This window comes from Macrosteles quadrilineatus, unplaced genomic scaffold (assembly GCF_028750875.1).
Source record: "Macrosteles quadrilineatus isolate MER2022 unplaced genomic scaffold, UCM_ALF_1.0 Scaffold_5__1_contigs__length_97177068, whole genome shotgun sequence".
NCBI classification, from domain to species: Eukaryota; Metazoa; Arthropoda; class Insecta; order Hemiptera; family Cicadellidae; genus Macrosteles; species Macrosteles quadrilineatus.
The window spans coordinates 4087107-4114142 of NW_026542598.1; the positions used below are offsets into that span (position 1 = coordinate 4087107).

The 27036-nt window shown below is 34.4% G+C and overlaps 1 protein-coding gene across 1 annotated transcript in view; it reads right to left on the reverse strand.

The window, feature by feature from the left end:
- Positions 1-231: 231 nt before the first annotated feature.
- LOC128994218 (la-related protein 4-like) overlaps positions 232-27036 on the reverse strand; it is a 63717-nt gene continuing 36912 nt past the window's right edge. The window contains exons 5-16 of the mRNA XM_054418600.1: positions 26660-26833; positions 25829-25965; positions 25173-25285; positions 20732-20872; positions 20091-20321; positions 10882-11048; positions 8532-8786; positions 7528-7743; positions 5875-6066; positions 4565-4902; positions 3263-3395; positions 232-2621 (exon numbers count right to left, since the gene is read on the reverse strand). Coding sequence (XP_054274575.1) covers positions 3280-3395; positions 4565-4902; positions 5875-6066; positions 7528-7743; positions 8532-8786; positions 10882-11048; positions 20091-20321; positions 20732-20872; positions 25173-25285; positions 25829-25965; positions 26660-26833 — 2080 coding nt within the window. The 3' untranslated portion in view covers positions 232-2621; positions 3263-3279. The remainder of the gene's footprint in view (positions 2622-3262; positions 3396-4564; positions 4903-5874; positions 6067-7527; positions 7744-8531; positions 8787-10881; positions 11049-20090; positions 20322-20731; positions 20873-25172; positions 25286-25828; positions 25966-26659; positions 26834-27036) is intronic.

The window sequence follows — 27036 nt, forward strand, 5'->3', positions numbered from 1 at the left end:
AAAATTACACAGCCGGGATATGTAGAAGCACTTTGGAGCATGTTAATACCATACAGTGTAGCGATAACGCACCCTGTATATTCTGTACATGAAAATTGACATTGGCCCCACTCCGAATGGATCAGCATGCAAAGCCCCCCTGTGTAAGTCATATAGTCCTATAAACAACACTTAATTAATAGGTATGAAATCTCTTGTATATAGGAAATTTATTAATAATCACCAACAGTATCGTAATAAGAACAAAATATTATATATTTAATAAACATCTTCCTTACACCCTTTCAAAGTCTGTTTAAAATAACTGTTTTGATTTTGAACAAAGTATCCATTCAGTAACAACAAAACTGCACTCGATAGGTAAAACTCAAAAATGGCCAAACCGGCGTACGATTGCCCTGTACAAGTACTGAGTGAGAGCTCTACCCTACACTAGTGACTAACTCAAAACTGATAACTTTACAAACCCCACATTGTAGACTTTATGATGGCAAATGGAAAAAATATATAATACAGTAATAACAACCTATACAATCAAAATGCCATTGTAAAGCTGCGTATCTACATTAAATACATTTTGGTGTAACTGATTTAATCAGCGATTATAAAACAGTTAGTAATTAAATTATTAAAATGTAAAAACAAAATTTTAATGTTAACATCATTAGAAGTAGTTTGGTTGTTCAAATAAAGTGTTGTAACATTTTCACACAATCACAAATATAAGTATATACGGCTGATACAAATGTATGGTCAGTCAAGATATATTAAAAAAATATGCATATAAAACTATAGATAGCAAGTATGCGTCTTACATGGTAGATACTATTCTAGTTTTGCTTGTTTTGAGTGGGTGGTGAATACTTCTCTTCACACATTTCCTTATAGCGTAATGATAATGTTCAACATAAGGTATCAAGCTATAAATTTCTTATCACAGGTTAACATTTATTGATAGTTAGGGTTTGTATAGCTCACTGCTTCAACCCAGTTTCTCAATATAACACTAAATTTTATTCTCTAGTATATTTCATCACTAAATAGCATATATTTTAATACACATAATATATTGAAATGAATAGTAGGATACCAGCCTTCAAATCTCATTTGCGTGCAAAGTTAAAAATCATTTTATGATTACGATTACCAAGGCATTCACCAGCCACGAATATATTTATAGAAATGTCTAACCAAAAAATCATTTAAGAGACATCATGTATGATTTATTTGTAGATTGATAGATACAAAGTTATATAATAGAATAGCCAAAATGCATTAAGATGATCTTCAATACACTAGCCTAGGGTAATCAAAAGCTTAGAAACAATAAATATAGCAGTAACAACAAAACAAAAAGATAACAACCAACCTTGATTTAAACAGAGCCTACTAAAAATGTTTTCAAAAATGTAAGTTTTAATACTCATAAGTATCTGTCAACAAGCAGCAAATCCAGGAGTAGCTAAATTGAAAAAAAAAATGCTAATTTTGAATACATGACACAATTTAAGCATAAAGTACTAAAACAACATGGGTAAAATATAGACTGTGATTAGAAATTAAAGCATTCTCACAGATAAAAAACTTAAAAAACCCCCACAGTAAAATAGTGCATAATGAGCGCAACTATGGCAAATCTGGAGAGAGTAGGCTATCTTAATTTAGTAATTAAAAACATAATCAGCAATAATGTTCAAAGACTTGTAAAATGATCTCTCGCATAAATATATTCTTATTGATAAAGTGTTAACGACACAAAATTATATTAACAGTGTAAAGAGAAGTTTACTCCCACCATCAGACCATACAAATATCCTTTAACTTAAATGTTAAAAATAAACTCTTATCACACAGAATGTTCATTAACTTCCTTATATTATTTATGAAATAAAAGAAAAGAAAAAAAGCAACACTACCATAATTGCAGCTGTTTGCATATTCACTGTAAACTTTCACTCCCTACACCTATTCTGAAGGTTGTATACTGGTTCGGTTACTGATCTGCGCAGGAAGCACTGTCCGCAGCGTTGCGCGGATGCCGGATATAGTTTATGTACCTCATGCACACTCCTACGTTACGTTATACATTAGCGAAGGCAATCATTGTTCGATAGAGCCGCATATCGGTTACAAAAACACATTGGTAACACTCATTTCTCGGATAAAATTTCACCGATAAACGTGGCGGTACGAATAAAATTTAACAATAAAATAGATAAAGTTTCGAAATAATTCAACATCGGCTATCGTTAAGATACTAAATACTCTACACTGCGTTTTTACATGTCAAAAATAAATTTTAGTCAGGATTATTTACAGAAAAATGACTTTCTTACAATAAATACACTGAGTCTAGTTATCATCCGTAACGAGTACACGAGGATTCACTCCAGTCTGTTTGAAATAAAAGTTAACGAACGACATCGGTCTAAAAGTCAAACGAGCAGCTAATATTACAAACAATAGTGTGATGATATAACAGAGTAAGAGCTACTGGTATCACAGTTCCATGTCTGTGTGCAGCACTTGAGGCACTTGATGCCAGGAGGGTCTGTGTCTATGTCTTACGAACCACGAACCACTCTCAGCTGGCGTCTGCTACACTCGTCCACCACTCTTGTCTACACAACATACAATCCAATCATTAGGATTCTGCGGGCAATACTTTTTTACTTCGGGTCGGGTCGAATAAGGAAATAGGCCAACCTTGGGTGGGTAGGTAATACTTTGGAAAGTATGGCTTTTGAAATTATTGATTGTAATGCTACAAATGGTTTATGCAAGATTTCACCTATAAACTCAATTAATGGTTTACAATTAGTGGTCTAACTTAACAATTAAATTGGAATATACTACGATTTTACCGTTTGGTGTACATTTTAATAAGTAAAAACATAGTTATATCAAAATTAATTACTCTAATACAGAACAAAAACAATTATATAGAACCCCTAGTAATTAAATTGTATAGTTCTTGAATCAAATTCAAATTTTAAAAATATGTAAGTAAAAAACAAAATTAACGCTAATAGCGCTGGTTGATGTTTATAGAAAGCGTAGTCCGACTAATGCCACGTAAACTTTGGCTGCGGTGGAAGATTGGTACCGCTCTCCCCCCGCACACCTGGCCGCAAACAAGTTGTACGCTTACAGTACTCTATTACATAGTAATCCTGATTAAACAAAATCCTTATAAGAATTGGCTTTAAGCCATCTTCACCAAACAATGACATATTTTAAAGAACAGATTTTAAGATCTTACCGATTGACCGGGTTGTGCTATTTGGGTGACCTGGGGCGTGCATTGAACCTGAGCAAATTATCTCGACGACGAGGCCCGACCTTGGTCGTACCCCCTCCTCGACCCACACCTGGCGGCCGCGCACTTACTGCCTCTGAAACACCAAATACCAACTCAGCTATGCTTTAAATTATACTAGAGGTTGCCCCGTGATCGAAAACTCAACCAAAAATATGTATTGTGCAAACTTCTCTATTTTCACCGCACACTGCAAATAATCAAGTGATTGGAATTTCTTCCATTTGTTTTGATTTTCTGTTTATATTTCGTTGTTTTTTCCTCACCAGCCTGGCAACCCATAAGGCATATGTTAATTTGTTTTAAATTCATTTTTTGTCCTTATTTTTGGGCCTATTTTAATTTATAAAGGGATTCTACACATTTACAGGCAAATATCTTTCTAACAATATGCGTAGATTTTCCCTTCGATGCATACGAGCTGAGAAAAAAAGGTTTTCAAGAAACATGTTTGCCTATTAATATATAAATAGGATTTTACAGAATGATCCAAAATGATCATCTGTTTGTAAGCTGAAGATCATCACCAGTAATTTCATCAAGAGCACTGCTAGAAAGGCTATATTTGACGTCCATGTAGATGGACGGTGGGTCTTAAAGGGTTTTAATAAACAGATGTTTTGTTTTGGTCCTTCTAATCCTTGTTAATATTTTTACATCCAAATGGTCAAACTATAAAAACTTAAAAAAAAGGTTGCTATAACAGAAGGTGTTAATAGCCTAGTGGTTAGCGTCTCGGACATTGGTGCGGGAGGGACAGGTTGAATTCCCGGCACATCCATTAGGGTTTGGATCACTTTCCCTAAAAGAGTTTAAGTACATCACCTCGAGTAAAAATACCACTGGTAGGCAAAAAAAAGTTGAATTAACATTTACTAGACAATAAAAAAAGAATATAGTACTTTCAAGCGGTAAAAAAATTTATTGCTTCCACCCTCTTATTAGCATTAACATTAGGGAGTGGTACAAGACAAGGTAATCAAAAAGTCCCATTAATTAACTAGATATTTGGTAAATATAAATAACCCCCTCTAAATTTGAGCTAGAATCTGATTGAGGTTTAAGATCTAGTAAAAAGTTCTAAAAAGATCTAAAAAAATGATATTTCATTTTGAAAACATTTTGAAAGGACACACATTTGTGTTTGATAATGCTTATTCAACACAACCAAGAACTGTCTTTCTTATATGTTTCATCTACAGTGTAGTATCACATTTCTACTAAACACATAGTGAACATCCACACCTTTGGGCGAAGTTTGACCAGATATGAGCACTTGGACTTCTTTCTTCTCATCCTCACTTGACGTGGTTATAGTCAGTTTCTCAGCTCGGTCGGCCAGTTGTTTCTCTTTAGCATGTTGTGCGACTTGAGCGTAGCTTAGTCTCTGGTTGCTGCTGCACTCACTGGGCTGTGGCGCTGTGGTGGCGTCAGTCATGGTGGCCACGTTGGTTGTGGTTGGAGTCTCGGTCGCGCTGACTGCCACCTCGCTAGCACCTCCGTTCACTACCATGTCATCAGTCTTGGTTGATTTGTCCGCCGTGCAGCACTTGGCACCGGCACCAGCGGCTACAGGAACTGTCCTGTAATCACCAGACCCAACATTACACCTACTGATGGAATTATTAAATTACGTATTTAGCCTAATGGGTACAATCCAATCTTGGTTAAAATGTATTAATACATTTAGATTTACTATAGTCAGAGTAAAAAAATAAAATTAATTAATTTTTAGAAACTTTTTGCAATCAATATCCTAAAGGCCTACTCTAAAACAAGCGTACGGACAAACCTTTATTTTTGTCCTAGGATTTTAAATTGTTTGTTTATTATGGGGTATTTGGTAGTATTTGGCCACGAATAATTGATTGGAGTTGGTCAAAAGGCTGAGAAAAATCCAGTTTCTGCCCTGCAGCCAAAGTGCCCATGTTATCTTCAATATCTTTTTTTAGCTGCAGTTAATAAAAACAGCTGATACAGGTTGTTTTTATTACAATAATCTACCTGTTAATAAAGGTGTATTAAAATGTATCCATATTGATTACTGTACATAACGATAAAAAATGTGTGTTACAACAAGTCCACTTAGCATTAGCAAAATCTGGATATCAAGAATGAGGTAAAATTTAAATTATGAATACTAGGAAGGTACGTACAAATCAAAGAATTTGCAACACACATCGAGTGAATGTATATTGAGAGCTATGTAGTTTGCTATCAACAATCAAAGATACCTCTGGTGACCACGTACAAGGATTTGTACTAAACCTTTGAATAATGCAATACTCTAGGTTGTGTGTTAATTAATTATTGAACCGTATGTTATAGATAAGAGCAAAATAATTGTGGGTTGAAAAAAATAGTGTAGTAGTAGTGAAGCCTAATGGTAGTTTAATGAAAGAGACATGAAGAATGAAAATATAAAGAGTATCAATAATAATAAAACATCTAGTAGTTAATAAATACTAACATCTGTAAAACAAAGAGTTTCAGAAAGATAATGAAAGGATTGATTTTAAATATTAAATAAGTACTAAACAAAAGAGTATACTCACTTCTCAGGAGTAAGAGGGGGAGTGGGCAAGGGGGGCGAGGTGACTTGACTAGGCGGAGGGGAAGTAGGAGAGGCAGACCGTGGCCTCGGAGAGCCCGTGTCCTTATCCTTGGTGTTACAACTAACGTTTATGTTTATACTACTGTTGGACAGTGGTTTGCTTTTGGCCGTCCCCTTCACCACATCAGACAGCCTGCAAAACACAAGAGTCAATATTGTGTAGTACTAAAATCGTGTAAGATTATTTAAACCGTTCAAGAATTTAAAATATGAGCAATGGTTGGTGAGCCGGTCGATCTTGTCACAAGTGTGACAAATTGAATAAGCTAAGTTCATGCCCCGATGCCACGATATAGCTTTCATCATTCCACGGGACTTGTGTGGACGGACAGATGAAAGGTTAAAATAGGCAATTAAATTCTTCGGACTAACTCGAAATTGATTTTTAAAAAATAACCAATACATAGGCCTACTTGATTTAAACTTTAACGGTTTAAGACCACAAATTAAAAGATATTGTATTTGATTTAACAGCTAGTGTAGTAACTTAATAAGTCTTAGTTCAAAACCGTAACGCTGAATTGATGATGATTTTTTTCTTACAAAAACTAATATTATATAAGATAATATTCATGTAAGCATAATGAAGAGGACAAAAGTAGTCTACAAGGATAAATAGCCTAAAGGAGCTTTAACTTTAAAACAAACAATGTCAAACTATTTTATTATGAGTTGGTGCACAATCAAATTTGAGATTAAAATATCAGGCTTGTGAAGAACATGATTGGCTCTTGTAGCATGACATAATCATTCATCAGATCTACCACTATAATAATAATAATCTTTATTGTCATTCAGCAACATAAAACTACAATAGACAACGTCAGAAGTCAGGACACAAATATAACATCATGCTTAAATCTATATCATCTTATGAAGCATTGAACATTTTGTTGCATAAACTGTACATACAGGCCTAATATTTAAATTTAAAATTCTAAGATTGAATGCTCTTACACAAATTTATAAAAAACTTAAGTGAATAATACTTCAAAACTAAACAATTTGTAAATATTCAGGAAATTTGTAAAAAGATTTTTGGTCATGCAGGCTGCCTCCTAGTGGCCAATAGTAAGAGTTCAGAGTAATTATTTGTCTTAAAATCACCTATAGAAAAAAAGGCTTTGCTAATTAGCCATCTTGATAATGTTGATTTGAAAAGGTTTATGTTATCAATTTCTCTAAATGGAATGGGAAGTTTATTGAAAAGTTGTAATTGTAAATATTTATGGCTTTTTGTGAATTTTGAAAGTCTAACTGGTGGGATGTACAGGTTGTTTGATTGTCTAGTTGAGTGGTTATGTATTGAGTGACATTTAGTAAAATTTGTAACGTTTTGTTTAACATAGAGTAAATTATAAAGAAAGGTTTGCAGTTGACTTTATTTGGTATATCAAACATGATCCGCATGGCTTTTCTTTGCCAAGTAAACACCCTGCTGGCCCCACAGCTATTTCCTCAGAGTGAATTCTACCATTGAAGTTTCATGGCGAACTGAGTTATAAGCCTCCACAAACTAGCTTATCTTCTTAAATGAGAAAACAGAGGCAATGCAACTACAAAAACACTGACTAATATCACTTGAGAGTTTTACCTGTTCTCACGGTGAGACTGTGATTGCGTGGTGGTTGTAGTGGTGTCAGGCTGAGGCTCCACTGGTGCGGTGGGAGCTGGAGGAGGGGCAGACGCTGGGAGGGGGGGAAACGCATCGTCTTCCAAGTCAAACTGAGCTCCACGGGGAGAGGTGGCAGCAGCTGGCATGGGTCCAGGACTGCTGCTCACTCGAGACTCATCCTCTTTCCTGCGACGCCTGTAGCATTCAATAGCATTAGTATTTTCGTTTTTTAAAGTACTGTAAGAATAAAACTAGCAACCAATTTAAGTAGAAACTCTGAGATAAAAAGTGTAAACTACAATGGTACTAATTACCAGTTCCATTCTACTGTAGACTCCTCTCATAGCCCACCCTCATAGGAACCAGCCAAGGTCAGATAACCTAAAACGTCAGTCAAAATAGGTAACTACATAAAAAAGTTTAAAATATTATTAACATAAAAATTGTGAAAATAGGTCCTTCTAAAAGTTTGTGATTTTGTATATGCTTTATATTTTCCTGGGTGTCAAACAACAAAATTACAATAACGGATACGATTCCAAATGCTTACTGCATGTCACAAGTCTCCAGATTTTTCAAAAAGGTTAATCTAACCAAACTACTTTTTTAATTCAGGGTAGATACCGATCTATACTTTTGACCGGGTAACTAATCTCAGGGGCTGTAGAAACAGGGTTGGTTAAGAGATAGCATGCACTATAGTAATAAGTAGCGTCACATCAATGAATAATAAGCATAATGCAACAAAATTCTTCTCCACTTTTGCCAATTGCCCAATTGCACTAGTCTTATTCTATCTTCGTTTTATAAAGTTTTTCAAAATAAAAAAAACTATCATATTGCAACTTTCTGTGATATTTACTTTAGCAACTCTATCACCCCATAACCTTTCTAACACAAGCCAACATTTATTAAATATGATAACTATAACCGTCTGCAGCTTCCTATAAACTAAAAAAGTGTACACTAGTTTGCTAGTTTACCTGGGAGGTATCAAGTCCTTGGACACCATAATGGGTTGGATGAACCCGTCCAATGATTCGGTGAGCCTAGCGATGGTGTCGTCCGAGTCCTGGTTTACAATGTCACGATGATAGAGGCTCTTGTTGGCCGCACCTGCTACAGTGCCTGCGTGACTGAGGTGCGCGTCTGTCACCTTGGAACTGCCTTTATTGCTGCTGTAACTTCGAGATGATCCAGATTCTGATACTGAACTACGATGCTCCGAGCGTTTGTTCCTGAAACAGTAGTTGCATCATCTAAATAATATTCACATTTCCTAAATACTTAAAATAAGTATAGAACGAGCGCTAAACCTCCATTAGAAATTTTAAAACAAAAGATTGAAAATTTGCCTTTTGTTTTAACTAAACCGTGATGCCATCAAGTAAAAAAAATCTTACACAAACTTATTTGGTTTATAAAAAGTAGTGATGGTATTTATTTAGGCCTACATGTAGATTGACATTGCCAAAACTGTATTTACTAAATAAATATTTACCTAAAGTACCGTACCTACATTAATTTTAACCAATAATTTAATAAGTAAATAGACGAGTTGCTGAAGTTAATAGTAAATAACACCCGCAGCAAACCTGCAGACTAAGCGAATTTCCATTTGCCTGAATTGATTTTAAATTAAATCTATTTATTTAAATAACATTAGGTTTAACAAGTATTCAGGTTTGCTGATACAGGGAGGCTAATAAAGTGTGTTTTTTAGTAAAATATTAGTAGCTTGGTATAAAATAAATAAATTTGCCAAGTTTAAACAAAATATTTCCACAAACAAGCAAACTACAACATTTAACAATATTCTCCATAAAAATATCAAGGGAATTTAAAATTTGCAATTTTTTTAATTTTCTCTGTAAAAAACCGTACAAAACCATTTGACATACTAAATTATTTGTTTTTTTTTTAAGCTCTTTAAAATGGAGTAGAGAAATTGGGAAATTTTGTGACCCTCAAGGTATATGTATATACTAGGGATGGTCAAGTCTCGAAATTTCGGGAAATTTTCGGGAAATTTTCAATCTCGTTACACGAGACGAGATTACTTTTTGGCCGAGATTTTTATCAAGACGAGAATAAAAAAAAATAAAAAAAAATTAAAAACGCCTGCAGAAAGTCAATGCAATACCCGCAATACAGGAGCATGTTGTAGTTGCGTTTCCTTTTCGAAGGCGTTCTTATTTAATTAATTCTTTTAATGTAAATATTACTTTAATTCTTTTAATGTAAATATTACTTTCATTATTTTAATAATATTACTTTAATAACATTTGAGAAGTTTTGTTAAGTGTAAGCAGTGTGAGGAATGTTTTATTACTATAAAAAAAGTCAAAACAAGTAACTATTTTATAAAAATTAATATTGCTTTTATTTTATGATTTATTTTATTTTAGGATAAGTTGAACTCTATCCTAACTGATATCACCATGTTTCCTAATCGTAGGCATTTTTAATAAGTTAGGCGTGATTAATAAAAAAATGTTATGCTGATGTTATTTAATGAAAGATTGTAAATATTCTTGCCTATTATCATTATTTTAGTATTTAAACAGTCATCTAACAATGTTACAAAATCAGGTAAAAATTTCGAACGTGCATTTCCCGTTGTGTATGAGAAGAGAAATCTCGTCTCGATCTCGTCTCGAAATTTTATGAGAAATAAAAAATCTCGTCTCGTCTCGTCTCGAACTAAAAATCCAATCTCGTCCATCCCTAGTATATACCTAAATATTATATTTGATATTGTTCACGTGTAGGGCTACTGTAGTTAATATTAATAAACAATACACCATAGTACCCTTTTTTAATATTTTTAATGACTGATGCATTTCGACACTTAGGTCATGTTCACAGTCTTTCACAATGTTATTAAATCTAAATATGTAGGTAACGAACAAAAAATAAATACAATCATATGTTTGAATTTTAACTAAATCTATTTTGTCATGGAAAAATTATATAATTAAGAATATCAATATGCCAATGGTTTTAATTATTAATTTTGTCTTAATTCTTCGATCTTTTCATAAATTGGGTTTAAATTTATTGTTTGCATTATGTTTTTTAAGGATGTTGCTTTCATTTTTTCTTTTTGTGTAAAGACTAACAAAAAATATACATAGGCCTACCTATCTTTTTACAATCAAAATAACTCCCAACATTACACTTTATTGGTTTCACAACTCGTCGTGGTTATCTAAGGGTTTGAAGTTGGCTACTTATTTAGCATTTCAACCACTAATTTTAGTACTCCCATTAATAAAATACTAAGTTATTGAAATAGTTAATAGACAGATATGTATATGATGGATATCTTACCTACTGTTCCTAGAACCACTAAGAAACCTCGATCCTTGGGCTTTGGCAAAAGGAGTTTGAGGGGCGAGGCCATTGACAGAGAATACACTGCCAAATTCAAAATAAGCTGGGCTGGAACCCCAATGTGGAATCATACCAGTTGAGTAGAACGGCTGCTGTTGAAATGTCTAAACAGGCACAAAACAGACAATTTTATTGCAAAACTTTTTTATGTAACAAATAATAAATATTGAAGAATAAAAATAGCCATCTTAGACTTTAATCAATACTAGGGATGGGCTGATTCCGATTCTCGGTACCAGTGGTATTGAAGAATCGCAGATACTCAATACTTCACTTCATTGTACTCAATACTGATTCTGAAGCATTGTTCTGAAGCATTCTTCTAATTTTAATCCTGATGTTCAGGGCTTTAATTTTATATGCAACATGACCATATTCTAAATACCCCCGCCGCAGCAAACCTGCAGACTAAGCGAATTTCAACTTGTCTGATTACATTTTTACTCAAATATTTCCATAAATAAGACATATTTATTCCCTATTTAAATAACATTAGATTTAACAAGTGCTTAGGTTTGCTGCTACGGGGAAGGTAAAAAGTGTTTTTTGACCATACGTGAATAGTAGGCTATGGGATGAAATAAATAGATTTGCCAAATTTTATCAATATATATCCATAAACAAGTAAACTACAACAATTTTTATTTTCTCCATAAGAAAAACATGAGAATTTTAAATTAAACTATTTTTGAATTTTCTCCGTGACCGTTAGGCATACAACAGCGCTTCAATATACTAAATTATTTCTTTTTTTAAGCTCTACAACAAAGCGGTTTAGAAAGAAATTTTTTGTTTTTAGGTAAAAAATGGGAAAAACAAATTTTTACCCCATAAAACCCCCATAAACCCCTGTTCTCATGGTTCGATTATGCTGGATCGCGAACTCGTTCGAATAAACGTAGGTTTACACGTTTGTACCAAATTTCATCAAAATCAGATCATTTTTGCGCTAACGGACACATGTATATATATATATATATATGAATTTGAACGGATAGTGTTTTTGGCCTCTAGGGACCTCAAAATGAAAAAAAAAAAATCGGTCCCGCGTCCAGGTCTTACCATGAGTAGCCTACTACAATAATAGCTTATTCCCTATATGGGAAATTCGCTAAAAAATAAAATTTTCAAGAAAGTTTTGAAAAAATTGTATGCACCGTATTTAAAAAAATGGAATTTTTTAAAATTATGCGCATTGGCTGCATAATGCCTTGTTCGGAAAAAGGTTTGTATCGAGTGGCCCTACTTACTAACAACAACAACTAATAATAGGCTATATGTCAAGCTATTCTCTATATGCTGTAAGATTCATCATGGGATGGCTTTAAGATTATAATGAACTAGAGGTGGGCCGATACCAATACTCGATACCAAAATGTATATTACCACGTCAATAACCTGTATGGCTGGGCAATGTCACAGTACTGTATATTACGACGTCAATAACCTGTATGGTTAGGCAATGTCACAGTACTGTACATTACGACATCAATAACCTCTATGGTTGTGCAATGTCACACAGTACTGTATATAACAACGTCAATAACCTCTATGGTTAGGCAATTTCACAGTACTGTATATTACGACGCCAATAACCTCTATGGTTGGGCAATGTCACAGTATTGTAAATTACGACGTCAATAACCTGTATGGCTGGGCAATGTCACAGTACTGTATATTACGACGTCAATAACCTGTATGGTTAGGCAATGTCACAGTATTGTATATTACGACGTCAATAACCTCTATGGTTAGGCAATGTCACAGTACTGTATAATACGACGTCAATAACCTCTATGGTTGGGCAATGTCACAGTATTGTATATTACGACATCAATCAAATCAAATAAAATCATCCCTTATTCATAATGTACAATATATACACGAATAGTGTCAATTATTAAGAATACCAACATAAAAATAATATAATACATAAAATAACAATAACCTGTGTGGTTAGGCAATGTTACAGTACTGTATATTACGATGTCAATAACCTCTATGGTAGGGCAATGTCGCAGTACTGTATATTACAACTAGGGGTGTGCGAGTACTCGAATCTTCGAGCTTTTTGGTCGAGCTTTTCATTATTCGGCTCGGCTCGAGGCATTTTGTAAATGCTCGAAGTTCGAGCCAAGCTTTTAATACTAAGTCAAAACACTTAATTTGGGACATAATTGAAAACAATGTTATCACAATTCTACGTTGTTCATGCATTCGAGGTTTGATAAGCACGAACCTCAGCTCAGTCAAGACGCAATGATTATCGATCGTAATTTTGAGGAGGTAGGAAAGAGACAAACGACCACCTATCGCGTTGTCTTTCTAACAGCTATTCGTAACGTAATATACAACGCAGTGCGAGTGCGTGATTGGCTCGTCGCTAAGACGACACACGGTTGCCGTGACAACCTACAGTGCGCACTGAGCACTGCGCCTTGTGTGGGAGGGGAGATAATACCAACAAACAATTTCAGGAATTCTATTTTGGGACGGATGAAAGATAAGGAAGAAACAAAAAGTGGTCACGTGTGCAAATGTAGTGGGCGACACAATAAGGCTGTATCGTCATGTCGTTGTTCCTTGTTTGTTTACTTTTTCAGATTCCTTATCAAATGCCCCTATCTGCTATCTCTCTTTCTCTCTCTCTCTCTCTCTCTCTAACAATGTACTGATTAAACAGATTGTGGTTGAAGACTTTTCTAGTTATAAGTTTCCCTGCAGTTATTTTAGTTCAATCAATCCTATAACCTTTCTAATGTTTATCAAAATAATTAATTATCTGTTTTGTATTTTATTTCCTTTAACCCAACCCCTATTTACCATATGTATTTTATCGAATAAAATGTTTGTTTATAAAGTTTGACTGGCCACACAATTTTATACCTTTTTTTATTTTGTTATAAAGTAACAGTTACCTTGATGATTATATGTATCAATAAGTGGTGCGTGCTGTAGTGAATGCTTTTTATTACGGTATCAAAATAAGTACAGTAATGCATTATTAATTTTTGATAATAATACATGGGTCATTGAATACCATAATTTGATGTAGTTTCCTATTTGTAACTTGCAAATAATAATAATTGATAGTTAATTCTGGAAAATGAAAAATAGTGAGCATTCATAAACCTGTTGTCAAAACAGCAACACGGGTGTAAGGGTTTATTGTTTCATAGGGGTACAAAGGACGTGGGTGTTTCAAGGACAAAGTGTTGGGCCTCCCGGTTTAGGGGGGGGTGGTGAGACTGCAAGAAGGGGAGGAAACTGGTTTTGGCTATTTATTGATTAGTTCGCCGACCCTTCTAGATAACAAAATTGAGTGACCGTGATTGTGTTAATTCATAGTGTTCTTTATTTCATTTCTTGTTTACTTTGTGTGTTATTCTATTAATTTTAGTGTTTTGGTCTATTTCCTCCATATGTCAATTATATCTTTTTTAATATATAAGTTTACTTTTTACTTGTCTCTCCACCTTTTTGGATCCAAACCAACTATGTTCATTTTTGATTAATACGATTGATAAAACTATATTTTGTGCATAAACAAGAATAATCACGTGTTTTTAAATTTATTTTGTATTTATTTATACAAAATAGAATTAAATATTCATAGTAGTTACAATATACATAATAATGTAATCGACTTGCTAGTTGTTTTGTCTCATTCAAGGTCACGTTGCTGTTCTGTTATGAAAGACAATCTGATTGTCTCAGTCTGCACTGCATATCTCGTCAGGCCTTCAATTATCCTTTTATTTCTTGCATCTTAATTTAGTTCAGTTCAGTTTTTATTGTGATTATCTACTATTTGATGTCTTGACAATTCTCAATGTTTTTAAACATATTAAAATAACATTGTGTTTATTTAAAAATTGACTGAACATTATTATTATGCACATTTTTAAGAAAAAAAAAGTTTAATAATTTAGATAAGGTGACGCTAGAAAAAGCTCGGCTCAAAAAAGCTCGAGCTCGAAAATTTTTGAAAAAGCTCGGCTCGGCTCGGCTCGAGGTTGAAAATCACTATTCGCACACCCCTAATTACAACGTTAATAACTTCTATGGTTGGGCAATGTTACAGTACTGTATATTACGACGTCAATAACCTGTATGGTTAGTCAATGTTACATCACTGTATATTATGACGTTAATAACCTGTATGGTTAGGCAATGTCACAGTACTGTATATTACGACTAGGGATGTGTCGAATAGTGAGGCATATACTGTAACATTGACTAACCATAGAGGTTATTGACGTAATATACAGTACTGTGACATTGCCCATCCATACAGGTTATTGACGTTGTAATATATAGTACTGTGATATTGCCTAACCATACAGGTTATTGACTTCGTAATATACAGTACTGTGACATTGCCTAACCATACAGGTTATTGACGTCGTAATTTACAGTACTGTGACATTGCCTAACCATACAGGTTATTGACGTCGTAATATACAGTACTGTGACATTGCCTAACCATACAGGTTATTGACGTCGTAATATACAGTACTTTGACATTGCCTAACCATACATTGTACATTTATCAGGAAAGCCTTAAAACATTTAACTCTTAACCCCTGGGGAATATACGACTGTGCCCCTAACTCCAACGGTGCGCTGATTTTTCAAGTCACGCTTCAGTTTTGTTTTGAATAGATAGGAGCTTTCCAGACTTTTAAGTCTTTCAGGAAGACACTTAAGGATAATTCTTAGTAGTTACCCTTTAGCACGACTTATGTAAATAATAATGCCTTGCCACTGGCATTATGTTCACAGTGGTACCATTTAAAGTGCACTTCACTTTCTGAGGAAGATTTTCAAAATCTGGCTAAATCAAATAAAAAATGGATCTGTGAAAAATGTGTCTCTCTTGATGTTACACTGGGACTCGAAAGGGAAGTTACAGACATTAATAACGATTTAACACAGGAACTTGAAACACAGAATGCGATCATTAAAACACTAAATGAGGATTTAAGCGAGGCTAACAAAATAGTAAAACAGCTAAAGAGCCATAACACTCAGCTTGAAACTATGTTATTAAAAAAAGAGGAAACTATAATAATGCTAGAAAGAAAGATAGAACTATTAAGTGATGAAACTAAAAACGACTCTAACAGACTGCGAGCTTTGTGATCCAATGCAGTGGATCTGCAACATAGCCGCCCTCTTACATACAGCACCCCTGTTTCTGGGGATAAAACAAACAGTAGATGGAGCTCTGAAAAAAATAAAAATAAATCCTTTGCTATGGCTGTTAAGGGAAATAACTCGTCTAGGGTAAATTCTGATAAACAGACTAAAAACATGGAACCCACTTTTATACAAAACCGTTTTGAAGTTTTAAGTATTGATGAGGAGGAAACGCCTGAGGTCACAATTGCTGCAATACATAATGTACAAACTGATAAGTGTGAAACAAAAATTAAGAAAATGCTGATCTGTGCCGATAGCCATGGCAGAGATTTAGCTTGGAACATCAACAAATCACAACATGAGTATGAAGCAATAGGCTATGTTAAACCAGGTGGAAGAACAAAACAGGTACTAGATAAGAGGAATATTGAGGAAGCTAGTCTCAACAAAGATGATGCCTTAGTATTACTCTGTGGCACTAATGATGTTGCGAGTAACGAAGCAGATGAAGTTATTGATGGCATTACTTCGACACTGGACACGATTAAACAGACAAGAGTATTGTTAGTGGATTTGCCTAACAGGTATGACTTACCGGACTGGTCTTGTGTTAACAAAGAAGTAAGAAAAACTAACCAGCGATTAAAAGTGACAAAAAAAAAAAAAAAAAACTGAAAGTAACTTGAAAGTAACTTAGTGAAAAATACAGCAATGTCATCTTGGTGGAAGCGAGCAATGCTGGAAGACATTCGCACACACGTCAGGGTCTTCACCTAAACCAGCAAGGGAAAAAATGGCTCTCTGAAAAGATATCTGAGGCTGTGACGGCAAGGAAGACGGAAAATCATCCAGCGAGTCCAAATGAAGAACAACCTCTCCCACCTGGCACCGAGGCTTTGTTGGGAAACGACTCACCACCAACACTAGACCGTCAACCATAGAACTCTCACCAACAAACTTTAGTATTTATCACTGTAATGTCCGGTCAATGAGAAATAAGTTAAATTTAATAGATGTTTTTTTAAGTAGTTTAAGATGTGATATTTTAACGATAAATGAGCACTGGTTGTTTGAAGAAGAATCCCGTTTGTATATACCTGCTGGGTACAACTTGGGTAATATTTGTGCTAGGGATAACTCACTGAATAGAGGGGGTGGAAGTGTTATTTTTGTAAAGCATGGGATTGAGGTTCAAGCTATAGATGTGAAACAATTCTATTGTGACAGCATTTTTGAAGTTACTGCCATTTTGTTACCTAATGATAATGTAGTTGTTTCCACTTTGTATAGAACTCCTGATTCTAATATTAGTATGTTTTTTAATCTATTTGAATCGTATTTGTTACACTTATATGGTAAATTTTCTGGGTCAAAGCATATTATTTCAGCTGATTTTAATATAGACATTTTGTCAAAATCACATGAAAGAGAATCATTTTTGAATTTATTGCGATCTTTTGACATGTATTGGTTGAATGAGGAACCGACTAGGGGGGGGAAATGCATAGATAATATTGTAAGTAATTTTAATAGAAAGAAAACAATTTGTTGTGTAATAGAACCTCATTTATCGGATCATGCGGGGGTATATGCTCAATTTAAAGAAATTTCTGTGGAAAGTGTGATGCCTAACAATGTTTTGACTAAGAAAGTCAGAGAACTGACACCTGAAGCACTTTTCAATTTAAAAAGTAAATTGTCCCAAATTGACTGGACACAGTTATGTAGTATAAGAGATGTAAATATAGCTTTCAATCATTTTAATTTATTGTTGACAAATTCATATAATGAATGCTGTAGAGTTAAGGAAGTTAAGGTGAAAACTAGAAAAAAGCCTGACTTAAAATGGTATACACCAGAATTGAAGAGCTTTAAAGTGTATGTAAATGCTTTTTATGATAGATATAAAAATAGCTTGGGCACAGAAAATGAAAATATCTTCAAACAAGAATATATAGATGTAAAAAAAAGGTACAAACACAAAGTTAACTATTGCAAAAAAGTTGCAAATGAAAAGTACATTTTAAATTCCTCAAATAAATGTAAAGCTGCGTGGGCTTTAATAAAAACTGAGTCAAATTGTAATGTCACTAAGCAAGAAAACTTATTAATTGATTCAGATACTTTTAATGACTATTTTGTTAATATTTTAAGTACCAGTAGTATAAATGTTGTTAGTGATAAGAATAAATCCCATGACAAGGCAGTAGAATTAGTAAATAATTTTGTCCTTGAAAGAAAAAAAGATTTGAATAAATATCTGGTTTGGCGAACAATTGAAGGTAAAGATGTGACTAAAGTTGTTACTAGCTTAAGTTCATCATGTAGTGAAGATTACTATGGTTTATCAAATAGAGTTCTAAAGGAAATATGTCAGGTGATAGTGACACCGTTGACTTTACTGTTTAATATGATCTTGGAACAGGGTATATATCCGCAAGCACTAAAAGTAACAAAAGTGATACCAGTCTATAAAAAGGGTGAAAAGTTGAGCCCATCTAGTTACCGACCAATATCTCTGGTTCCTATAATAAGTAAAGTTTTTGAATCCTGTATTAAGGCTCAACTTGATACATTTTTTGTAACTAATAATTTGTTTTGTGAGGAACAGTATGGTTTCATGCAAGGTAAAAATACAGTAAAAGCAGTAGAGAATGTGATAGAAACAGTGTTAGAAAACTTCGAAAATAAGCTGTTATCATCTGCCTTACTCATAGATCTTACTAAAGCTTTTGATTGCATGAATCATGAGCTACTGCTAGACAAACTGTTTCACTATGGTATCAGAGGTAAAGAACTTAATTTATTTAAATCATACTTGAGTGGTAGAGAACAAATGGTGGTACAGGGCAGTGATAAGTCTGGCTTTAGAACAATATTAATGGGTGTGCCTCAGGGATCAGTCCTTGGACCTCTTTTATTTATTATTGCTGTGAACGATTTTGCTTCAAATATTCCTTGTGCCACAGTGTTATATGCAGATGATACCACACTTCTTAACAGTAAAAAGCACCTAGATGATCTAATAAGAACTGAGAACCAAGCCTTAGAAATAGCAATGGAATGGTTTCATTCTAATCTTTTAATTGTTAATGAAAAAAAGACTGAACAAATTATATTTTCTTTGGACTTTTCTATTTATAAAGATGTGAAACCTGTTAAGTTGTTAGGTATTTATCTTGATAGTAGGTTAAGTTGGGAAACTCATGTCGAGCAGTTGTGTAGAAAACTGTCTAGAGTAATTCACCTTCTTAGAAAGTTGAAAGATTGTGTAACCAAAAACATGCTGATAACTGCCTATTATGCTTTTTTTCATTCTCACTTAAAGTATGGCATAACTTTATGGGGCAACTCGTGTAGTGCATTAGAGGCTTTTAAGTGGCAAAAAAGAGCTGTAAGAGTCATTACAAATGTTTCAGATAGGGAGTCATGTGTTCCTTTATTCAAAGAGCTTAAAATAATGACTCTTCCAAATTTGTACATATATTGCTGCCTGATGGATGTTAAGAATTCTATTTGTAAATTGTCTGTTAGAAAAGAAATACATGACTATCAAACGAGGAAAAACTATCTTCTTAACTTAATCTCTGTACGGTTGGAAAAAACAAGAAACAGTCATGTTTATATGAAAATTAAATTATTTAATAAACTGCCAGAAAACATGTGGAATATAACTTCAAAACAGTTTGAAAATAAGATTAAAATATGGTTAAGAGAACATATTTTTTATACTGTTGATGAGTTTTTAGCTTGTGACATTAGTACTTTAAGAATTTAAATTGGATAATTGTTTAGATTTTATATTAATTGTTTGTTATGTCATTCCCTGGTGTTTTTATATTTTGTTATTGTTTTTATCTATAAATTAATATTCTATTTTTCAATGTACCTTTTACTTAGAATAGGCTATTTACATACATTATATGCTTGTGACTTTGTCAATTGCACACATGTGTTTAAAGACAATAAAAATCTTTGACTTTGACTTTGGCTCTACTCACATAGATTTGCACTGGACTGCCGTAGTTGAGTTGAGAAGGTAGGTAGCTGCCGTTGGAGATGAAGCGCTGCTGTGTGGGAGGGAAGGCTGTGGAGGGGTCAAAAGCAGGAGCAGTTGTGGCAGCAGGAGGTGGTCTGTAACCGTTCTTCATTGTTCCCATTGCACTCACAACTGGTGGTATGGGCAACCTGTTCATCGGTTTTGCCTTTATTCTAGCCATTATTGGTTTACCCTGAAACAAAAATTATTTCAGTGTAATTAGCTAATTATTGGATTCATTCAATTACTGGTAACGTTGGTAAATTTCAGAAAAAAATCAACTAAAAAACAATTTTTAAGTATTTACTAGACTTGATCAGTATTTTTAACTTCATTATTCATTCTACTTAAAACATGTTTTCTAAATAATGCAGTTTTAGATGTTTTATTGTATTACATATGTGATTTCTCTAGCATCCAAAATACTTTCAAAGAAATTGCTAAACTAAGAATAATTATTCAATTTTAACTCGATAAAGTGGTCCATAATACACAAAGATATTTGAGTATTAAAGAAAACATAAGTATATAAACACACACTACATTATATAACACTATCGTAGACCATACTTATGCATAATGAAAAAAATTAAAATCTTTTACCTGGAACTCTTTAACTTCCTCTCTTAAAAACCTGTAGGCTTTTTGAGCATCTTCATCATTTTCAAACGTAACATACCAAGAGTTATTGTGCGCAAACTCACAGGAGATAAGTTTTGGACAATTTTTCCCAGAGAATAAAGCCTGAAACAAAAAACAACAAATTAAATTGTATAGAACAATATAATAAAATAAAATTTAAGTACTAAAACTAGGGATGGGCCGATTTTGATTCTCGATACCTCGTTACTTCCCTTCAATGTACTCGATGTGAAGGATCAGTCCTTAAAATGATATATCATGCTCATATTGAATCATATATTAACTATGGAACTAGTATTTTTGGTGGGACAAAGAAAAAGAATTAAAAAAAGATTTTGAAAATACAAAAAAAAGCTATCAGGATAATACATAAATTAAAATATAACCAGTCCGTCAAATCTTATTTTAAAGGGATGGGCATTTTTACAGTTCACGCCTTATATATTTTTGAAACAATTAAATATTTTTTTAAATATTGCTGAGACTCAAGAATTGTCTTTACATAATTATAATACAAGGGGTAAAAATTATTTAGCTAAAGAAAACCCAAGACTTGAACTATTTAAAAATAAACCTTCTTATATTGGAAACTATTTTTTTTTTTAGAAAACTTCCTAGCTTTTTAAAAAAGAAAAAGACAAATCTAAATTTATGAAAAAACTGAAGGCATTCTTACTTGACCTTGCACCTTACAAAATACAAGATTATAGTAATTTCAATTTAAAATAATGTAGCCTATAGTATTTTGTTTAAATGTTTCTTATTGCTAATTTAGGTAGTAAGTAACAATAGACACTATTCATGTACGAAAATTTTTAGTGTGTGAATAAAGACTCTTTGAATCTTGAATCTTGGTATGGATTCTGAAAATAGAGGTTAATTATGATGCTAAACTTGACTGACGTTAAAGGTCAATTGTACTAGTATAGGCTAAAAGCTAAAGAGCTTGATAACTTGCTGATTATAATAACTTATGTAATACCGGTACTGTAATATCATTGACTAAAAAACACAATTTGTGAGTACAGTAGACCCAATCTAATCCGGCACTGCACCACTCCGGCACTCCAGTAATCCGGCGTATTTTGACAGGAGGTCTTATGCGATCGCGGCAAAATTCTGATTATCTCCTGCGGCTGTGTAGACATCATCATTCTCTCCCGTGGGCATGAAAACGTCATCGTCGTCTAGCGGGATCGCGGCAAAATCATCAACATCTCCCGCGATCACGGAAACATTATTATCGCCTCACACGGTCACGGAAACGTTATTGTCGCCTTGCGCCATCACGGCAAAATCATGAACATCTCCCGTGGTCACGGAAATGTCATCGTCGTCATGCACGATCGCGGAAAAATCACAAACATCTCAGACGTTATCATCACCTCCCGCGGTCACGGAAACGTCGTCGTCATGAACGATCGCGGCAAAATGATGATTATCTCCCGCGGCTGTGTGGACGTTATCATCGTCTCCCACGATTACGGTAACGTCATCGTCGTCATGTCCGATCGCGGCAATAGAGGTTTCCGATCACGCAATCTTCGGAGACGTGTTTTAATTGCATTTGAAGTGCTTTTATTGATAACATTCCAGTAATCCGGCATTTTCACTAATCCGGCAGTATCACGGTCCTATATCTGCCGGATTACTGAGAGTCTACTGTATAGTTGAACACTTCATAAATGGTTGATCCTTTAACCCCCCTAAGTGTCGCCCTCCCTCCCACCATATTGGGGGGGTTTATTTTATACATGTGTGATCAATAGTCCGGCTTACTTATAATGAACTGTTCAACTAAAACAGGGATGGGCCGATTGCTCTTTTTTTCAGTAATAGGCACACCTACTTAATTGCGCCATACCAACGCCAAAACTAAGTCATCCAAGTCCAAAAATGAACGTTCAAAGAAATGGTATGTTATTTTAGATGAGTGAAGGAAAAAGAAAAAATATCACAGGTGTTGAAATATAGCTAAGTTTGGAGTAAGCTCAAGACGAAAGTACTGATGGTGTGACAAAAAAATGGTGTGGGTAGGCCTACTTTTTACCAAGACAAAAATATATGCTTCGCTTTTTTTATGTAAAATTTTATTTAAAGCAAACGAAATAGGGTTTTACACGGTTGTTTTATTTTCCAAGTAAGCTGGTTGAACCATAGACTAAACAACACAAGTAGCCTTCTCATCCCATTGTAAATTATGAAGCACGTTTTCCTGTCTAGTTCATGGTTGTAGGTACACTTGTTAATTTTAAATTCGTTGATCGATACTCTGTTAATAAAATTTTAAACAACATATTAAATACTAAACATCAATTCAATCCACAGTCGGGCGTCGATTGGGAATCGTATTGACTAAATCGTCGTGCCGTTCCGACAGCGTCTGCCTAGTTTCAGTTTTACCGTCAGTGTCTGTCTACACACACACACACAAACACGAACACAGACAATACCTATTGCGTTCAAGGCTAAGGCGATACCGGCAATAGTTGCTCGCACTGAACTAGAGCTACAACCGAAGGTAGCACTGAATGCGAGAATTGAGAGACGTTGGCCGCCATATTTACTAGGGGAATAGTACTTTGGAACTAGGGCAGTGCAATTGCCAACAGCCAATGAGCTGATTGATTCTTCTAGTGGTACCAACATAACAACGTTTTACAGCGTCTCAATTTTCTAGCAGAGTTGCTGTGCCAGTGATACCTACATTTGGATGTTTTCAGTATATGACTATTTCGTTTCGTAAAAAGCAAGAGCGCACGATAATTTTGGGCCGGCATGAACTACACCAGTGGTCTGATTCAGAATCTAAACGAACAACAAAACATTGACCATTGCAACTTCCTCAAAAATATGAGTTTTTATATGAAATCGGTACCGTATCGAGAATTGTGAGTAATATTTCAGAACTGGTATCGAATCGACAAATTCTGTTATCGACCTATCCCTATTAAAATACAATTAATATTCGACTAATACGCGTAATTCAAGCCATGGCCTTAAGTTTTGAGACCGAATTTGGTTTTGTTCCAGCTATGCGTAGATTGACACTGCTACTGCTGTCGCTGTGCTGTTACACGTTATTATAGATGGATAGAGCTGGCGGGTGGCGGCGAGTCGGCGTATTCTGTCAGCGATTCTCGAATCTTTTCTTACGTTTCGGTGGATTCAAGATTCGGATTCGACTCATCTGAGCTGCCACGCCCGTGTCATTGACTGTCGTGTCTCGGGTCTCAGTCTTTCGTATGCTTATTGACGACAAGTATAACATTGCGGAATGAGGTGTTGAATGTGAAATGTTTCTTAATCAGCATTTTTTTACAGTTAAGGAGGATGAATCAGGGAGTAAATACAAACTTACTATAAATTAAACTTTATTACACAATAATCCATATAAGCTAATGTACTAGTCGGCAGAAAAATTACCACCTGGAATCGAAGGAATGAAATCCTTGTCATTATTTTCTACTAAAAGTACATACACAAACACACATACACAGACGAGACGAAGACATTACAAAACAAATCATTCGTAATGTCTTCGTCCCATCCGTGTATGTGTGTTTGTGTATGAAGTTTTAGTAAAAAAAAAAAATGACAAGGATTTCACGATCCAACTGCGACGTTTTGACAATAGCCGAAACATGTAAATGACCTTCAATAAAATTGAGCTGTTCGTCGGATTTATAAGGTATGTAACCTATTCATGATGATGATGATGTCTCCGTCATTGTGGGTGGTGTTCATGATTTTTCAACCAGGAAGAAACCACTTATAATTACAATTAATGTACTACACACTAGGCATTTTCACATTCTATAACCAGTTCAAATTAAATTACCTCTTAAAACTAAAAGATGACTCTGACCAAAACATCAAAACAAGTCAAAATTGCCAACTATGCAGTGCACAAAATATCAACCTACACAAAAGAAAATTGTATCGGACAAAAGAAAACATTTCTAACCTGGCTCAGAGATGTAATAAACTCCTTATCAGAGACACAATCTTTAACGCACTCTGTGTCTCCTCATGACCTTTATGAAGGTGCATTTAAGTTCATTTTACTAGTTTTTGTTATTTATGCTTTTTAATAAAACAATATGGATATAAATAAATTTGGGCAAAATTACAGTAGCAAAAAGCTATGGGTAAAATGCAAAATAGTATTTTGCTGATCTTAGGACAGATAGTATAACTGAGTAACTGAGACTAACTGGAAATACATAATGTAATGAATACATACATACAAGGTGTCCAGTCCAGCGTTCTATCTAAATAAAATTTAAGGACAATCCCAGGTTTTCCAAGTCCAAAATTAAAAATTTCCAAGGCAAGATGAAGATTTGCTTAACAAAGAATAGGGCATTTGTTAGCGTTACTAATAAACTGAGCATCTTACCTTAACTTCTTCAATTGGAGTACTGTCAGGAATCTCTCTAAGGATAACAATACATCTCTTATGACTGGGCCTTACTTTCTGGCCCTCTTCATCAACTTGCAAGTTGGGTGATTCTGTAAGCCGACCAAACACAATTACTGCACGGTAATACTGGGAAAATAAATATCCTTAGATTAGAAGATGGGAAACAAACAAAATTAAAAAATGTTGTTTATCACTGTAAATAGACCATGAAGCAACTAAAAGCAATGCAAAATACATTGGCAAGTTATCTAAGTAACGTTTGAGGAATTAAAGACGCATCTGATCCTAAATTGGATGCCAATGACTTCAACAAAAATGTCTAAATCAATATATTTCTAAACAAAATGTGCCTGAAAGTTCTAATCACAGGGACAAACCATAACGGCCTACACAATAGAATTTGATAAAGAGAACCTATTTTTTATACTTGAGTGAAAAAGTAAAAGACCTTTGATTTTAGATTATGAACTAGACATCCAATCATCTGTCTGCACCAGATTTACACTTCTAAAAACATACTCATCTTAAATAGCCCAAATTTTTACTGTTTTGAAATTTGATGGGTAATTTGTTGAAGTTTTTTAGTCTTCATAGCTTGTATACCATTATTGCCTAATTTAACCAAGCCTTACCCCTTAGAACTTCCGTGATCAGTTTAATGTCCTTGGTCAGTTTCTTCACAGCATTAAAGTTAGCCACGGTCCAGATCGGGACGTATTGGTCGTTGTCCATTTGAGACAGCAGGTAGGTGTCGTTTGCCAGATTTTCCCTACAAAAAATCAAAGTCATATCTGTATATAACCAGGTGTCATTTGAATATATATATATTCAATTAGACCTGCATCTGATCTAACCCAAAGATGTTAACTGAAAGAAAGGATCATGAGGTCTTAAGTTCGCCTCGGTAAAGAAGAATTTATATATCAAAGTGTAATTAATTATAAGATGTGATTAAGAGTGAGTTATAAGTGTTTAAAGGTGTGTGTGTGTGTGTGTGTGTGTTTAAGGTAAGTGTTTAAGAGTGAAATGAAATGAAAAAGTGCTTTATTGTACAAATTACATAATAGTCTACCTCCATATATGTACAACATATACAACACTAACTTGCACATAAAATAAAATACATAAGGTACTGCTAAAAATAAAAACCTAACACTTACAAAACAATGGTCAATGTTGACCGTCTGTTTGGTTGGCAACATACATACCTTCTCCTTAACAAAAAAACAAAAACAATTCCCACTTTACAGTAATATTAAAAATGTAATAAAAAAAATAAAAAAAAAAAATGTTTTTGTAAATGAAGTTCAAAGTGTATAAATTATTATATTACTGTTTAAGAGTGATTATAAGAAATTACTTTGGGTTAATCACTCAGGCAATCAGGGTCATATTGGTATGAGTTTTTAAGAACCCAAATATATTTTATAACACAATTAATATCAGTACGGGAGGATGTATACCTTGAGAAGTAGTATTCGAGCTGAGAGGAGAGCATCTGCTTGAGCTGGTCAAGAGGAATACTCGACTGTGTATTCTCCGCTGTGGCCGGGGGGCTAGTGGCGGGGGCCGGCCCCCCCTCGGGGGCCGCACCATCACTGAACGTCTCCTGAGGATCCACTACGCCGTTTAATGTGCTGTCAACACAAAGGAAACTATGACAGAATGTTTCCGCTAAAAAGTTTTTACTTCATAGGTGTTTTTGACACTACAGGACTATAGTTCGGCCGCTTAGAAAGCGACCTCCTCCAGCATTGGTTTAGCATTAGCGTGCAGGTCGTTTTCTAAGCGGCCGAACTATAGTATGCATATAAATGTGTGTCTGTGTATGTATAGTTGT